Source organism: Erpetoichthys calabaricus, chromosome 3, assembly GCF_900747795.2.
Source record: "Erpetoichthys calabaricus chromosome 3, fErpCal1.3, whole genome shotgun sequence".
NCBI classification, from domain to species: Eukaryota; Metazoa; Chordata; class Cladistia; order Polypteriformes; family Polypteridae; genus Erpetoichthys; species Erpetoichthys calabaricus.
In genome coordinates, this window is record NC_041396.2 from 237,767,037 (window position 1) to 237,770,089 (window position 3,053).

The 3,053-nt window shown below is 34.4% G+C and overlaps 1 protein-coding gene across 1 annotated transcript; it reads left to right on the forward strand.

Moving 5' to 3' along the window:
- The first annotated feature begins 1,569 nt into the window (after window positions 1-1,569).
- LOC114649460 (trace amine-associated receptor 13c-like) lies at window positions 1,570-2,650 on the forward strand. The gene has a single exon (XM_028798951.2). The coding sequence runs from the start codon at window positions 1,608-1,610 to the stop codon at window positions 2,631-2,633; it is 1,026 nt and encodes a 341-aa protein (XP_028654784.1). The 5' UTR covers window positions 1,570-1,607; the 3' UTR covers window positions 2,634-2,650.
- Window positions 2,651-3,053: the final 403 nt, after the last annotated feature.

The following is a 3,053-nucleotide window of genomic DNA, read 5'->3' on the forward strand; positions in this document are numbered from 1 at the left end:
AAGCCAGCAGAGTTCTGGAAAAAACATTCTTTGGACAGATGAAACCACGATCAACCTCTACCAGAATGATGGCCAGAAAAATGTATGGAGAAGGCGTGGAACAGCTCATTATCCAAAGCATACCACATCATCTGTAAAACACGGTGGAGGCAGTGAGATGGCTTGGGTGTGCATGGCTGTCAGTGGCACTGAGACTCCAGTGTTTATTGATGATGTGACACAGGACAGAAGCAGCTGAATGAATTCTGAGGTGTTCAGAGACATACTGTCTGCTCAAATCCAGATAAATGCAGTCAAATTGGTTGGGCGGCGTTTCGTGATACAGATGGACAATGACCCAAAACATACAGCCAAAGCAACCCAGGAGTTTATTAAAGCAAAGAAGTGGAAAATTCTTGAATGGCCAAGTCAGTCAGCTGATCTTAACCCAATTGAGCATGCATTTCACTTGTTGAAGACTAAACTTCGAACAGAAATGCCCACAAACATACAGAAACTGAAAGCCGCTGCAGTAAAGGCCTGGCAGAGCATTAAAAAGGAGGAAACCCAGCATCTGGTGATGTCCATGAGTTCAAGGCTTCAGGCTGTCATTGCAACCAAGTATTAGAAATGAATATTTTATTTCCAGTTATTTAATTTGTCCAATTACTTTTGAGCCCCTGAAATGAAGGGATTGTGTTAAAAAAAATGCTTTAGTTTCCTCACATTTTTATGCAATCGTTTTTTCACCCCACTGAATTAAAGCTGAAAGTCTGCACTTCAACTGCATCTGAGTTGTTTCATTTAAAATTCATTGTTGTAATGTACAGAACCAAAATTAGAAAAAAGTTGTCTCTGTCCAAATATTTATGGACCTAACTGTGTATGTATATATATATATATATATATATATATATATATATATATATATATATATATATATATATATATATATATATATGCTGAGTTCATGTCCAAATGTCTGTTAATGGCATTTTCATTGGATAGCCACATTTCAGGCAGTTCTCTGGTACTTTTAGTATTAGCTTTGAACTTTACTTGCACTGAGTCTCATTTAAATGTGTGTCCAGTCGAATTGTATGTGTATAAATCTTCTGACTACATTGCAATGTTCCTGCATACCTGTTGCAGGTGTTTTTGGACATGAACCCAGCATACGCAGGCTTGAAAAAAAGAACATGCACATAGTAAACAAGACTTTATGACCAACACCCTCTGAAGCACACCTCATCGGTCCCCCCTCCCCCACATCCATCCTACCTTTCCCACCTAAACAAAATGTAATTTAAATTACATAAACATTCTGTACAAGAAAAAAAAAAAACATTTCAAAACTAAATTCATAATACTACTTTTCTTAATTTAACTTCTCAGACCCTTCCTTAGAAACAATGCACACTGGGTTTCATCTGAGGTTTTTTTCTTCTCCTGAGTTTAATATGATATCACACATTTTCATACACAGTGAAGCCTCTCTTGACAGGATCGGGGAGGTTCTAAATATGCTCATTTTACTATAAATTGCACCTTTGGCTTTTGTCTTAACAAATGTATCTACACAAACTAATGTCCATGACTGCAAATAAACTTAAAGGATTAATACCTCAATGGAATTAGATGATCACCTGAATGATCAGAGAGTGCTGTACTGTTATCATTCTGGTAATATTTCATGTACTAAAGAAGTTCGACCAATTTCTGTCTCTGTGATCCTCTATCTTCTCTCAGCAGTTGCAGTAATGTTTACATTTTGTGGAAATCTGGTGGTGATTATTTCTATCTCTCATTTTAAGCAGCTTCACACACCAACTAACATACTCATTCTTTCACTTGCTGTTGCAGATTTTTTAGTTGGACTCATAAATATGCCATTTATGGCTATACAGTCAGTTGAAACTTGCTGGTATTTTGGAGATATATTTTGTTCTGTTTATACAATTGTACTCTATCTATTAACTGAGACTTCCATCTTAAATTTAGTAATTATTGCCATTGACAGATATATTGCTGTGTGTGATCCATTATTGTATTCAACAAAAGTTAATGTTCATGTTGCTTTATTGTCTGTGGCAACTGTTTGGCTATCATCTCTAACCTATGTTTGTTTTTTTTTCTTTACTGGGGGAAGTGCAAAAGGTGTAATGGGGTCAGATTCTTGTACTGGTGACTGTCTGCTTGTAGTCAGCAAAACATGGGGCACTGTGGATCTTATATTTTCATTTGTTTTCCCAACCTGTATAATGGTTACTTTATACACAAACATATTTGTGGTTGCAAAAAGACATATAATAGCTATAGCAATGCAGCAAAAGGTTTCAGGGGCAGAAACTAAAATAAATGCAATCAAGAAATCTGAAAGAAAGGCAGCAAAAACATTAGGCATAGTGGTAGCTGTCTTTAACCTTTGCTGGCTACCAATTTATATTTTTAGCATTTTAAATCAGCTTATGAATTTTTCTGTGCCTTATGTGATATTAGTTGGATTCCTCTGGTTAGGTTATTTAAATTCTGGTTTGAATCCAATTATTTATGCTTTGTTTTACCCATGGTTCAGGAGATCACTTAAACAAATTGTTACTTTAAAGATTTTCATACCAGGATCATCTTTAATAAATCTTGTAACAGAAAAGTAAATATTTTTTGTTTCTTTGTTAAGCAATAGAACAAAATCACATTTATTTTCTGAAGCAAAGTTGCATTTACATTAAATTATATGTTATATGCTTTAATATGTAAGTACAATGTAGCTTTAAATATGGAAAATGAAATATTTTAAGACATAAATCCATAGCAGTTTTTAGGTAAACATTTACATTAATCTTTGTTGTTTTGTGTTTCTGTTACTGTCATAGTAGTGTATTCGACTGCAGTACTTATATCTTCTTCACATTTACTTCATACCAGGGCACTAATGCTAGCAGGAATAAGCAATAATGCTGAATGTTCTTTTGAAAAATATATTACATGTAACTTTTAAAAAAGAAGAGACTATACCACAAAGACAATGGCTTTAGTGAACACACTATTTTGTTTAGGTTTACCATTTTTTCTGT

Excerpts from the sequence above, each read along its gene's own strand:
- LOC114649460 (XM_028798951.2), top strand. The coding sequence starts at position 1,608 with ATGGAATTAGATGATCACCTGAATGATCAGAGAGTGCTGTACTGTTAT.